General features: G+C 38.1%; 2 protein-coding genes across 2 annotated transcripts; both read left to right on the top strand.

Moving 5' to 3' along the window:
- The first annotated feature begins 3,431 nt into the window (after positions 1–3,431).
- On the top strand, positions 3,432–4,840 carry LOC132062394 (uncharacterized). The gene is made up of 2 exons (XM_059454974.1): positions 3,432–3,751; positions 4,018–4,840. The coding sequence occupies exons 1-2, from the start codon at positions 3,432–3,434 to the stop codon at positions 4,838–4,840; spliced, it is 1,143 nt and encodes a 380-aa protein (XP_059310957.1).
- A 487-nt stretch (positions 4,841–5,327) lies between these two features.
- On the top strand, positions 5,328–5,762 carry LOC132062393 (uncharacterized). The gene has a single exon (XM_059454973.1). It carries the CDS (start codon positions 5,328–5,330, stop codon positions 5,760–5,762), a length of 435 nt encoding a protein of 144 aa, XP_059310956.1.
- The last annotated feature ends 8,185 nt before the right edge of the window (positions 5,763–13,947 follow it).

The following is a 13,947-nucleotide window of genomic DNA, read 5'->3' as shown; positions in this document are numbered from 1 at the left end:
TCCCATCTATTTTTCATCACAAACGGCTACCAATTTCACTACATTGTTGCTCTTAAGCTCTTTATAAGCTCACGAAGCTCTTGCTTTTTGGTAACGTTGCCCGACAACTGCCCCGAAGTTAAATCAATAAAAATTATTTACTTGGTTCATTATTTCAGTGTCGCTCTTTATCATACTAATCTAGCAATTTAGCATCAAGAATATTATTGTTTGGTCATTTTAGCTTGTGTGTCCTTGAACTCCATAGTAAATCCAATTGTTATCCTAAATTATGGGGGTAAATCGTTTAGCGCCCACTGTGGGGCTATGACAATTGTGGTATTTTTTTGACCTATTACCAACTCTTTGCTAACTTGCTCTAATATGTTTTGCAATAAAAATCATATCATGTCTGACGTTGAAAGAAACGCTATGTTGAATGCTAATAAGGGGGATGATGGTGCAAACTGGAATGAAGGCTCGCTGTCCTTAAACGGAGCAGATTTGATAGAACCGCCCTACTTCATAGGAATATGTTTGACAAAGGAAAAAATTTGGAACAAGGATCCCACTCAGACTCGCATTAACATCGGAGTTGGGTCCGTCATAATGGAAGGGCCAGACCCCCGATAACGATGATGGGAATTATCAGGCCGATATAACTAGATGATGGCTCAAGTACAATACGTGGTGACAGTTGAAACTAACAACGTCAATTCTGAATCTTCGGCGCCATCAAATGTCGTTGTGGCTCAAGGAACCCCTGGAAATGGGCAAACTAACTCTAGCATCGAGGATCTACCAAGCAATGCAGGAGTTAGGGGTTCGAGACCCAACATAGTATAAAGATAGGTAGATCCGTTCATGATAGAATTCTTGAATTATGTTAAGGAGATTCATTCCTGAATGGATCAGATCCCTAGGACTCTGCCAATCATCAAAGAAACGGACACTAAGAAGTACTCACTATTTGTATAAAACCGAGTGCAGCCCTGATGCTTATCTTAAATAGGTTCAAAATATAGGATATTCCAAATATGAGGGGACTGCAGATCCACAGGAATATGTAACGGCATGTACAACCGGTATAAATGGAAGTGATCTAACATTGAAAGAGATCGAATTCGTTCTGCTAAAAAAGTTTGGCGAAGCGTTCACAAAATGAGCCATCACTTGGTATTCTCATTTACCTGAAAACTCTGACTCTTTTGTATGCTTGCACATGTTTTCTATTATGCCCACGGAGGGGACCGAAAGGTAGAGACTCTTAAGGAGGATATCTTTAAAATAAACAGGCAACACAATGTTACTTCATAGTTTTGTTGACAGGTTCCAAAAGGAGAGAATGATGCTACCCACGATACTGAATGACTGTGCCACAACAACATTTACTGATGGTCTTAACCTGGAAAGCCGGATGCCTCGTAGAAATTGAAAGAAAACCTACAAGAATTCATGACTAAAACATAGAATGACATATATCACCGGTATATATCTAAGATGAGGATAGAGGACCACCAAACAGCCTCGATGCTGGTAAAAGAAAGCGGTCAATTTTAGGATAGACCCAAAAACATTGTGGACTTCGGCCTGAGAAACCAAGAAACTGGTTCGAACGTTACTAGTACCATCACGACCGAGGACTGAGAGGAAAATGGATTAAGCTAGAAGTGACTGGGGACTAGTAGGCAGGTATATAGTAGAAACTTCAAGACCCCCAACAAGGATGTGGGTAACCTAAAGTTATCAAAATACAACTTCAGTATTGGAACTGTCGAGATCGTTACGGCCGTGAGAAATATCAAAGAGGCTCTGTGGCCAAAAGATATTCGGACTGACCTAGTAAGAGGAGTATGAACTTATGGTTTGAGTATAACGGGAATTGTGGGCATCTAACCATGGATTGTAAGCATTTATGAGTCAAAGTAGCACATTTTCTTAAGGACGGACACTTAAGTTTTTCAGCAGCTAAGGCAAACAAAACTTCAATAGGAACCAGAATGGAGAGGAACCACAAAACCTTCCTCGCCAAAGCATACGATTACTTAATAATTAGAGGAATAGAAACCAGTGGTGTGGCTTACACAATAGCCTAAAAGACGAAGGATTCAATTACTCACGAGAAGAGGACACGAGAGCTCCTTAACAGTGATGCAATTACCTTCGACGATGAAGATTATGACAACCTAACACTCCCATTGTTGTGTTATCTAGGGCCATTATACAGACTTCAAATTTGGTCTACGGTATTGTTTGCGATCACAGAGTGTGATTGGAGGGCATTTTGGTCAATTTTTGTTCATGACTTTTGTGGCACTATGAAACCAAATTCTCTAGAGTTTTGCATCATTATTATTCTTGTTTTGTTCCTAATCATCAAGGTGACTTCTAACCATCAAATTAAGGACTCTTCACTTTTTGCGAAACTAATTATGAACATTCACTGCTACAATTACTTTATTAGCTTGTTCTTCTTTATGTATGTCTAGCTAAACATCTTAAGTTAGGGTTGGGGACCCCTCTCTTGGAGTTATGTAAATGGGTATGAATTTAAGATTTTATATATAATGAATATCTTGTTCATATTTCTCTCTCTCTTTAACTTGTGAATAACGGTAAGGTTCGATTTCTCGGTCACCGGCCACCAGCTTTTCGGTGACCACCTGGTAACAGTACCACTTTTCCTTCTCTCTTCTTTATCTCTCTATTCATTTCCCCTCTCTTCTTTCACCACCAGGTAATATCCCTTTATATTTGCTCGTCCCCTTCCCATTTCGCCCATTTCCAGTTTGCCTTTTCCCTAGAAATCTTCACACCGGTGAACGCTACCCACCTCCCCCCTTCTTTCCACTTCTCTTCTCCCACCGGGGCTAGGGTTTTGGGAACTTCACCAGTAGACAGCGTGATTGGCAGTTATCCGAGGACATCAAGCTGCTGAGGGTACCAGTGATCAGTCCAGGTTTTGTCGTTTCTTCTCGTTTCTTAATTTTTGTTATTTTCTAGCTGCACGACCTAAATTTCTTGCTTTCTATCGTTCTTGTTTCACTAGTTTCATTTCAATTTATTAGTGTTTACTGGCTGATTTGTAGTATAGCTTTTATACTCAATCTTTGTACTAACAATAGGTATAGTTTCATAGTCATCGCATTTCTGATTGTCTATTTTAATTGATTTAGTTTGAAGTGAATTTAATTTTCCTGTTTATCTGTAGAGTCTTGCTTATAGTTGGCTTTTTTCTTAGTTCGAGGTTGGATTTGCTTGCCTGTTTTTAGTATTGTTTTTTTTGCCTTTAGTTGTCATTTGCTTTAGTGGATCGAGTGAATGATGATAGAGTGGGGTCATGTCAGTGGTTGACAGAGGCGAGAGGGAGGGGATGGGGCAGGGGTGGTAAGGGGGATAGAGCAGTTTCTAGGCTGAGAGTAAGGTCTTAGAACATAGGGACATTGACGGGGATGTCCATAGAGTTAGTGAAGATTCTCAAGAAGAGTATAGCCTTCCTCCAGGAGACCAAATGTGTAGGACCTAAGGCTAAAGATGTGGACGGTTATAAGTTGTGGTACTCAAGAGGCTCGAGGCCTAGGAATGGAGTAGGTATTTTAGTAGACGAGGATCTCAGAGATCAGGTGGTGGAGGCTAAAAGGGTCAACGACAGGATGATGGCGATTAAGTTAGTCGTTGGAGGGCTTACCTGGAACATTATTAGTGGATATGAACTGGAAGCGAGCTTGGGCGAGGAAGAAAATATGCGTTTTGGGAGGATTTGGATGCGGTTGTAAGAAGTGTTCCATTCGCTAAGAAGCATTACGTCGGAGGAGATTTCAATGGCCACATCAGGGCAGCTTTAGGGGGCTATGGCGATGTGCATGGAGGTTTTTATTTTAGGGATAGAAACGATGGAGGTGCCTCGCTTTTGGATTTTATTAGGGATTTTGAGTTAGTAGTAGTTAACTCGAGTTTATGAAGAAGGAGGGACACTTGGTGACCTTCCATAGTTCGTTGGCTAAGACGCAGATCAACTACTTATTACTTACTACTTAGGAAGGGTGACAGAGGTCTATGCAGAGACTGCAAGGTTATCCTGCGTGAGAATATGACAACTAAGCATAAGCTCTTGGCGATGGATTTGGAGATTACGAGAAAAAAAAGAAGAGGGTGGTGGGTGATAGACCAAGGATCAAATAGGGTGGTTGATGGCCGCCAAGCTCTGGAGATAGGAGAAAAGTTGATGGAGATGGGGGAGTGGGGGAGTAGTGGTGATACTAGTAGCATGTGGGATAGGTTAGCTAGTTTCATCAGGGAAGCAACGAGAGAGGTGCTAGGGGTCTCGAGGGGTAACTTTGGTGGACATCGCGGGCATTGGTGGTGGAATAGGGAAGTTCAAGGGAAAGTGGAAGCAAAGAAGGCTGCTTATGCAATGTTAGTGGAGAGCAATGATGAGGAGGATAAGTTGATGAATAGGGAAAGGTATAAAATGGTGAGGAAGGAGGCAAAATTAGCGGTGACGGTAGCAAAGAATGTGACTTTCAAACATTTGTATGCAGAACTAGAGGACAAAGATGGGGATAGAAAGTTGTACAGGCTAGCCATGGTAAGAGAAAGAAAGGCTCGAGACCTGGACCAAGTGATGTGCATTAATGATGATAAAGAAAATATCTTGGTGGAAGAGGTACTTATTAGACGGAAATGGCAGGAATATTTCCATAGACTCTTGAACGAAGAAGGGGACAAAGTCATTGTATTGGGAGAGCTGCAGCACTCTGAGAGGCGTCGCGATTTTGGGTATTGTAGGCGTCTTTCAATTAGAGAGGTCGAGAGGGCTACTGGTAGAATGCACGGAGGTAGGGAGACCTGGCCTGATTAGATTCTGGTGGAATTTTAGAAGTATGCAGGCAGGGCAGGTATGGAGTGGCTAACTTGGTTGTTTAATGTTATTTTTAGGACGACAAAAATGCTTGAGAAATGGAGGTGGAGTACTATGATTCCTTTGTACAAGAACAAGGGAGGCATTCAAAATTGTAACAATTATAGGGGGATCAAAATGCTAAGCCACATTATGAAAGTGTGGGAGAGAGTGGTGGAGATGAGGGTGATAAGGTGCGTGTACATTTCAGAGAACCAATTTGGATTCATACCAGTGATGCTTGACTACAGAAGCCATTTAACTGGTGTGGAGATTGGTGGAGCAGTATATGGTGACGAAGAAGGACTTACATATGGTGTTCATCGATCTGGAAAAGGCATTCGACAAAGTCTCGAGGGAGGTTCTATGGAGATGCTTGGAGGCCAGCGGTATACCTATGGCGTACACTAGGGCGATCAAGGACACGCATGATGGAGCCAAGACCAGGATGAGGACAGTCGGAGGTGACTTGGAGCATTTCCCAATTGTGATGCAGTCTCACCAAGGGTCAGCCTTTAGTCCGTTCTTATTTGCCCTAGTGATAGACGTTTTGACGCGACATATTCAAGGTGAGGTGCCTTGTTGTATGTTATTTGCAAATGACATTGTTTTGATTGATGAGACTAGTGACGGAGTTAACGCTAAGCTGGAGGTTTGGAGACAGATCCTGGAATCTAAAGGGTTCAGGTTATGCAGGACCAAGGCAAAATACTTGGAGTGCAGGTTCAGTGGAGTAGCGCATAAGGATGGGGTGGACGTGAGACTTGATACTCAGGTGATTCAAAAGATAGAAAATTTCAAGTATATTGGGTATATTATCGAAGGAAATAAGGAGATTGATGAGGATGTCACACATCGTATTAGTGAGGGGACGATGAAATAGAGGCTTGCCTCTAGAGTCTTGTGTGATAAAAAGGTCCCACAAAAACTTAAAGGCAAGTTCTACAGAGTGGTGGTCAGACCTACTATTGTCACGACCCAAATTCAGTCCTTACGGGCACCTACTTATTCCCACCTAGTAGGCGAACCCTTTCTGGGACCATTGTTGTTATTGATTGTTGTAGCCCTGTGAGGCATTGTATTATATTGTTGGGTTGTGAGGCGGGTTGGTAGTGGTGATATTATAGAGGAGACTCTGCCAAAATTCCTATAGACTTCTGTGCTTAATATTCACATTTAACGTTTAATAGGAGTGGGGACAGACGTTACACCCCGTACTTTTGTACGTTAAGTATTTTTCATGAGCGTGTTGCGTATTTGGAGAGAAAAATTATCTTCAAAGTTTTATAAGGTTAGACGTGTTCATCTTAAGTATAAGAAGGTATAAGTTCATGTTTGGTATGTGTTGGAAGGATTAGAGGATAAACGAATCGAAGAGAATACATTTAGTCAAAGTTTGGTTTTGAAAAGTGGAAATACGAATAGTACTTTGGAGTACGGTCCGTACTTCCTTAGGCAGAGAGGGTGATTTTCTGAAGATATACAGTCCAAAAATATGGACCGTATATATAAACATACACATACAACCAGTATTTTCTGGCCGTATTTTATGTCGGTTCCAGTTTTTTTTTATATATATATATATATATATATATATATATATATTTCGTATACTCCTCCTTTTATCTTATTTTCTTCACTTCCCCTGACCTCTAACCTAAAACTCTCTCTAACATACCTAATCAACCCCTAAGTAATATCAAGGATCAAAAGAGAAGATCAAGTGCTAAAGGTTTCCAAAGTGTTGAAGCTTGTTTTTCCTTCTTATAGAAGCTTTGAAGGACACTCCAAGGTGAAGTAATCTTGGAATTGAAGTGTTTTTGAGCTCTTAAGGAAAGATTTCATTCTTTATTTCCATGTTTATGAGTTTATATGATGGTTATGCTAGGCTCAAGTGGAAAAAAGTTCCTCAGGGTGTTAAAAACGAGCTTCGAGATTACGTTGAGAATTGTACAAGGAGGTTATACTGGTGGCACTGTGAAGAAAATGTATATGTCGTATACAAAGCGTATATTGGGCTTCCTTGATACAGAATCTTAGGGTGAGTAAAGTGATGTGAAATTAAGGAGACTTATACGAGGTTGTTGGCCGTGTCATAGTCACAGTGTGCTGTAATGACTAAGGCGATTAAAGTACTGGTCCGACAGATTCGTTGTAGGTTTGTGTTGATAACTTAAGGTATGTTAAGGCTAACTTTCTTTCTTTTGGCACGATCCTTGTTATACTCCGTACTTTTATACGTTATGTTTCTTCATTAGTTGGTTGCTATAGATTGGGAACACAAATTTTTCTTCGAGATTATGTGAGATTAGATGTGTTCATCTTGATTATTTGAGGGTTTAAGTTCATTTTTGGAAAGTGTTGGAAGGATTAGAGGATAAACGAATCGAAGAGAATACGTTTTGTCGGAGTTTGATCTTGGAAGAGGAAATACAGACTGTATATTGATGAGAATTACGGCATATATATATATATATATATATATATATATATATATATATATATATATATATATATATATATATATATATACGACCATTTATATACACTTTTTCGCCGTATTTTTAAGTCGGTTCCAGTTCTTTTTTTATATAATTCGTATACTTATCATTCTATCTCATTTTCTCCACTTTACTTGACCTCTAACCTTCTAGAAACTCTCTCCAGCAATATCTAATCAATTCCTAAGAAAAACCAAGGATCAAAAGAAAAGATCAAGTATTAAAGGTTTCTAAAGTATGGTTGAAACTTGTTTCTCCCTCTTGTAGAAGCTTTAGAGGATGCTTCATGGAGAAGTAATCTTGGAGTTGGAGTGTTCTTGAGTTCTTAATGTAAGATTCAATCTTATTTCTATGTTTATGAGTTTATGTGATGATTATGCCAGGATTGGGGGGAAAAGAGTTGGACGTAAGGTTCAAACATGAATTTGAGTTTATGTTGATGTAATCTCACTTGAGTCATGTTGTAAATGTGTTTTTTTTTAAGCTAGAACATTATTGTAAGGATAGTAGTTGTTGTTGAGATTCTATTGAGGATGTGATATTAGGTATAATTGGAAGAAGAAAGTGTATAAGTGTTGTATACAAAGCGTGTATTGGGCTATTTTGATGTAAATCTTGGGGTGAGTGGTGATGTGAAATTAAAGAGACTTATATGAGGTTGCTATTAGCTATTAGGTGTGCGATAGTGACTAAGGAGATTGGAATACTAGCCCGACAGTTATTGTGGGATTTTTTTGACAACTTGAGGTATGTTAAGGCTAACTTTCTTTCTTTTTGCATGATCTTCATGAACGAAACGTAAATGTAACGCTACCCATAATGATCCCATTCTTAGCAGATAGAGATGTCCTATGTTGTTTCATGTTCCAATGATATTGTTCGCAGTAAGTTCTTCTTCAGATTCAGTATGCTTTATAGAGTCACATGATGATGAAAATGCTACTTCACACTGATGTTCGGAGGTGTAACGACCTAACGCCACTCTGACAGATTCAGGATGCACTCTTATAATATTCATGCATTGCATTATATATATACACACATATACTATCACCCCACAGGCATTATATACGCGTATACTTGTATTATTTCTATATGGGGCATGAGGAAGGTGACAACATTATATACGCACTACCACCTGATCAGGTGGTCATATGATGATGATTATGCCCATAGAGGCCGATATGATGATGATTATGCCCATAAAGGCCGATATGATACGATGGGATGCCCACGTAAGGCTTAACAGAAGTTATATACGCATATGTATGTATGTATGATCAGGCGTTATATACGCATATATACAACACTTATGCATGTCATTGACCCTTAAAGGCAGTTCAGATGTATAGGTTGCATTCCTTCATCCCACATACTTTCATGTCTTCTTTATGTTACTTTCTTGCCTTACATACTCAGTACTTTGTCCGTACTGACGCTAATTTTTTGGGGCACTGCGTTTCATGCCCACATGTTCATGTAGATAGGTTGACGATCTGCCTCCATAGGTTGCTATTCAGCTGATATTGGAGCACACTCCATGTCCTCGGTTGTTGTTGTGTTTTGGTACGTTATATTTTTGTATAGATACGGTATGGCAGGGCCCTGACCTGACCTTGTAATATCATGCACTCTGTTAGAGGATTGTAATAGTTATGGTATAGTTAGACTTTATATGGCCCCCTCGGCCTATATTTTTGTTGCATAGTTGTCTATGATGGCCTTATTGGCTTGTACAATTTTATCCAGCATAGTTATATACGTATGTCCTTTTGGGTCGCACCTTTTTAGTATAATTCTCTTATGATCTAGTGGGTTGCCATTTGACGACCCTAGTGGTCCACCCTTGTTTATGATTATGATATGATAGCACGATTAGTGGTGCTCGGTAGGTAGGGCACGGGTGCCCGTCACAGCCATCCGGTTTGGGTCGTGACAATCCTCATGAGCGAAACGTAAACATAATGCTCCTTATAATGATTCCATTCTTAGCAACTAGAGATGTCCTATGTTGATTCATGTTCTAATGATATTGTTCATAGTAAGTCCTTTTTTAGATTCAGTATGCTTCATAAAGTCACATGATGATGAAAATGCTATTTCATAATGATGATCGGAGGTATAACAACATTACGCCACTTCGACAGGTTCAGGATGCACTCTTACCATATTCATGCATTGTATTATCTACATACGTACATACTATGACCCCACAGGCATAATATACGTATATACTTGTATTATATCTATACGGGTATGGGGAAGGTGACGGCGTTGTATACACACTACCACCTGATCAGATGGTCATATGATAATGATTATGCCCATAGAAGTCGATATGGTGATGATTATGCCAACAAAGGACGATATGATACGATGGGATGCCGACAGAGGCTTGACAAAGGCGTTCTATACGCATATATATATGATCAAAGCGATATATATATATATATATATATATATATATATATATATATATATATATATATATATATATATATATATATATTTACAGCATACTTACGCATATCATTGGCCCTCGCAGGCAATTCAGTAAAACGTCATATCTTTTTTTTTTATCCTACATACTTTCATGTCTTCTTATGTTACCTTCATGCCTTACATACTCAATACTTTGTTCGTACGCCCTTTTTGCTTGGGGGACGCTGCGTTTCATGCCCACAGGTTTAGGTAGACAGGTGACGATCCGCCTTCATAGGTTTTTATTAAGTTGATATTAGAGCACTTCTTTTGTCCTGGAGTTATTGTGTTTTGGTACGTTATATTTTTTTTGTACATACGGGTATGGCGGGGCCCTATCCTTGTTATGTCATGTACTCTATTAGAGGTTTGTAGACAGTTGTGGTACAGTTAGACATTGTATGTCCCCCTCAGCCTATATTTAGTTGCATAGTTTTCTATGATGGCCTTGTCGGCTTGTAAAGTTTTGTCCAGCATAGTTATATACATATGCCCTTTGGCCTCGTTCCTTTTCAATATAGGTCTCTTATGATCTAGCAGATTGCCATCTGATGACACTCGTGGTCCACCCTTGTTCATGATAATGATATGAAAGTATGACTAGCGGTGCTCGGTAGGTAAGGCCCGAGTGCTCGTCATGGCCCTCTGGTTTGGGTAGAGATAGGGTCACCTTTATGGTCATTTTGATTTTGGTCTGGAATTATGGGTGTCTTTATCTTCGTAATCTAGTGTAGATTAACTAATTGATAGGCTTTGATTGTTCGGAAGCTATTTGAAAAGGAAAGGCTCTGGCGAATTAGTTCATGGCACCTGTTCAGCTTTCGAGGTAGGTTATCCGATTAGCGAAGCATATGTAGGTGATATTTATTTACGGGGAAAGCATGATAGGCCTTCGGGAACGGTGTGGAGGTGATTATCACTAGGTTGGTATTGACAACTGTTATGTGTGCTTGTTTCCATGTTTGTTATATTCGTGAAACTTGAGTGCTTCATCTCTAGCTCTGGACATCTCACTTACCCTCTGGAAAGGAAGGACAATGTGAATGAATCATATTGTGATGTGTATTTCATGGCAAGTTACTATTGATCCCATGATATGTGGTGTTGTTTAAGGTTGAATTCATACATGGCATGCACTCTATATTGCATAATGTGATCTGATATGATTATGATTGAAATGATGCTAAGTGAGAGAGTGTAGTCTCCAAGGTCTTTGCCGAAGAGTGTAAGAGAGAGATGAGAGCCCATGATCCGTGGTCTTTATCGGAGTGAGATGAGTGCTCGTGATCCGAGGTCATTTATTGGAGTGAGAGAGTTCTCGTGTCCGATATCATTTGTCAGAATGAGGGTACATGGTCTTCGCGGGTCCCGTATGGGTTGTAGATTTGAGGCATTGTTCTTAGCATGTGTGTACGGATATAGAAAGTTGGCATGTACATTGCATTGCATCTACATTCATTCATCTATTCTTGGTTGTTTACTTGGCACTTCATGCACTTCATTTGATCTTATATACGCATGAACATGTTTCGTGATTGTACTTGATTGCTTATCTGCTCCATCTGTTAACTTTTTTACGTTTATATGTGTGAACTAATCGTTGTCGGCCTATGAAACCTACTAGTACTTGTGCTTATACTCATACTACTCTTTGTTGCACTTTTTCTTGAGTGCAGAGTTCATTGCTGGTTCTACTTCCCGACCTCGCGAGTGATCCTGAGGCTACTTGCTGGAGATTCCAAGGTGAGCTACTTGCCAGATATGGAGCCCGGAGACTATATATATATATATGTTTGTTAGCTGCTCTTGAGACAATATTTCTAGTATTGAGACTTGCATTTTTCTATCAGACTATGTACCTATATTAGTAGGTCTTGCACGGTTTCGTACCATTCTTGGATTTTTTAAGTATTAGTACTTCAGTACTAATTTCACACACACACACACACACACACACACACACACACACACACACACATATATATATATATATATATATATATATATATATATATATATATATATATATATATATATAGAGAGAGAGAGAGAGAGAGAGAGAGAGAGAGAGAGAGAGAAAAGACCGTTAGTATAATATCTCGTTTATTTCACATTGTTAAATGTTAAATAGTTTTGAGATAAATTAAAGGGAAGGGTTCGTCCACCAAGGGAATAGCGTGGGTGCCCGCACAACCCTGATATTATGGGTCATGACATATTTCCAGCGAATGCCCCAAGATTTTGTATCCTGCTTAGTCCATAGAGGCTCAAGACTTGTTGTTGAAGGATTTAGATTTTATATGTTATTTAGTTAGATATTGGTAAACAACTTTTCAAATATTTATCATTATAGAGGTGACCAGATTTTAATTTGCTTGGTAAGTTTTAGTAACCCTTTTCTGTCATCTAGAACATGGCTCACTTAACATGTAGTATAGACTGGGAGTCAATCAGGTCCCACCCAATTTGGGAGCATGCCATTTTCTTTCTTTCTTTGTTTTAAGATAGATATTTTAATAAAATGAAGCAAAGCAAAGTAATAAAAAATTTATCGACAAAACTAAAGAAAACATATTTTTTTCTCCTCTTTTTCTTGAGAAATAAAAATAGTAAATTTTAGGCTGATAACATAAAAGAAACTCAAAAATTCTAATGTAATGAAATACAAAAGGACTTACTATTTTTGTGATTTTCAATTTCCTCAAAATATTTAAATTACCAAAATGATCTTGAAACACAAATATCACTGTGAGACCAAAGAGAAATATTTCAACCCTAAACAAAGTGTTGGCACAAATGGGAGAGTGAAGTTATGTGTCTATGCGTAGGGGAAAGGGAGGCAAAAAAGGTTGTTAGAATCGGAGCCACACCTAATATGTTAATGTCTCCCGCTAATACCACTTAACTATCACACATTAAGTTCATTTCTTCCTCCATCCCAAAATAATTGTCACTTTAGCAAAAATCATGTCCATTAAGAAATCAAGAAATACATTGTGGAGCTTACTAAACTATCCCTATTTATTAGATATTTTTTGAGAATTAAGCAATGTTAAAGACAACTACTTCTTTAATGCTAAGGCCATAGTTGGAAACATTTGCCAAATTTTGTCTTGAATTCCTATGGTGACACTTATTTTTGGATAATTTTTTTTGTTTGTTTGTTAAGGTGACACTTATTTTGGGATGGAGGGAGTAATTATGTAGTCTTTCCATCATTTCCCTAATAAATCACCTCCTTTTGAAAGTGAAATGTTGATAAATACTCCGTTTGTTGCAAAATAAGTGTTATGCAAGAAAAATTTATCTCAAAATAAGTGTAATCTTAGGAATTCAAATTAATATTTTATCCAATTATACCCTTATATTGAAGAACTACTTCTTCTTAATAGTATTCCATTCTCAAAGATACATTTATTAGTCAAAATATTGAAATTATAACAACTACATGGAAATCCACAACATTCACACTATAGGGAGTTTCTTTTTTCAAAAATCATTTATTTATTCATGCTACTTGATAAGAATTGGGTTACTTGAACGAAAAACAAGCAAATAATGTGGAAGCGAAATTACAACGATTAAATTAAAACTTAAAGATATGCAACGTTCGAGAATAAAATTCCAAAATTTCTAGATTAAGGGCTAAGAACCCTAATTGATCTTAGTATTCAACATTTACGGATTAAAGCTAATTAAGATACTAATAGAGTCAATTCAAGAACATAGATCAAAAGATGATCTAGATCCCTATTTTGAAGAAATTAGAGATAATAATTAATATAAGACTAATTACCTTCTTTAATTTACAAATTAGAACCAAAGATATCAAGTTAAAGAAATCTTACCTCTTATAAGAATCGTTCTTATAAAGTTGTAAGATAAATCCCGAGTAGCCAAAAGGCAAAGGTGTAAAGAAGAGAAAACTCTTGAATAATAGTAATGTCGTCTACCGAAAATAACAAAATCCAATCAATATACATAGGGGAAACCTATCCAAAATTATATATGATTTTAATCTAATTTTATATAAATAATTAAACATTAAAACCTAACTACGAAACTTTTAAACTAGAAAAGTGTCAC

Source organism: Lycium ferocissimum, chromosome 7 (assembly GCF_029784015.1).
Source record: "Lycium ferocissimum isolate CSIRO_LF1 chromosome 7, AGI_CSIRO_Lferr_CH_V1, whole genome shotgun sequence".
Taxonomy (NCBI): domain Eukaryota; kingdom Viridiplantae; phylum Streptophyta; class Magnoliopsida; order Solanales; family Solanaceae; genus Lycium; species Lycium ferocissimum.
This window is presented reverse-complemented; position numbering and strand designations above follow the sequence as displayed.